General features: G+C 37.9%; 1 protein-coding gene across 1 annotated transcript in view; it reads right to left on the bottom strand.

The window, feature by feature from the left end:
- Positions 1-259, bottom strand: part of LOC119591310 (splicing factor 3A subunit 2-like) — a gene marked incomplete at its 5' end in the record, with an annotated part of 2,314 nt that extends 2,055 nt beyond the window's left edge. The window contains 1 exon segment of the mRNA XM_037940036.1: positions 27-259. Coding sequence (XP_037795964.1) covers positions 27-259 — 233 coding nt within the window.
- Between the last annotated feature and the right edge of the window lie 608 nt (positions 260-867).

Raw genomic sequence — 867 nt, 5'->3', positions numbered from 1 at the left:
CTGAACCAGCCAGGGAGCTCACTTACGGAATCTCTCGGAAGTTGACTTCGTTGGTCTCATTCTCAGCAAACTGGCCTGGACCCGAAAGCATAGCCTTGATAGTGCCTGAGGTGAGGGCGTGATCTCGCTTCACAATGAATTCATGACCATCAGAGGAGATCAGTTTGACATACATGGCATCAGGGCCTTCACAGCCACCATACACACGCTCCTCATCTTTGTTGTCATCCCCCATTGTGATTGCTTTTTTTTTTTTTTTCCTGTGAACATCAAAGTTGTATAAGATAAATGTAATTGAAAATATGATTAATGTCTAGAAGACATTATATCTACACCTCTGCTTGATGCCTTACACCAACTGGAGATACCTTTGTGCCTGTCAGTACTCCAGCAACAGGCAACAAACCTCCAACAATTATATTCTGACAAGAAAGACCTTGTAGATTTTCTGGTGATTGAACATCAAACATGTAACCAGTCCAATCTCTCTCTTGATGTAATAGTGATAGTACAAAAGACATTAGTTACATTATTGTTTAGACTTTATATTACATGCTTTCCATTACAGTTCACAGCAAGTCTTCAGTTAATTTGGTCTTGCATTTATAATGCACATTTGAGTTTCTGACATAAACATCAAATTTGAAAGCACACAACACCCTTGGGTACATTAAACCCATCCCCATTTAAGCAGGAAATATTTGCAAAAAGAGAGAGAGGCCTCTATAACCTTGAAACATATAATCCTCCCAAATTTATCTAATTAGAGCAACTGAGAACATGAAATTCACTTTTTTATATGAATCTTTAGTAACATGACTTGAACTAACTTTCTAAGGTAATGCTTTACTACACAAATCCATGTTG

The sequence above is a fragment of the Penaeus monodon genome, chromosome 28 (assembly GCF_015228065.2).
Source record: "Penaeus monodon isolate SGIC_2016 chromosome 28, NSTDA_Pmon_1, whole genome shotgun sequence".
Classification (NCBI taxonomy): Eukaryota; Metazoa; Arthropoda; class Malacostraca; order Decapoda; family Penaeidae; genus Penaeus; species Penaeus monodon.
This window is presented reverse-complemented; position numbering and strand designations above follow the sequence as displayed.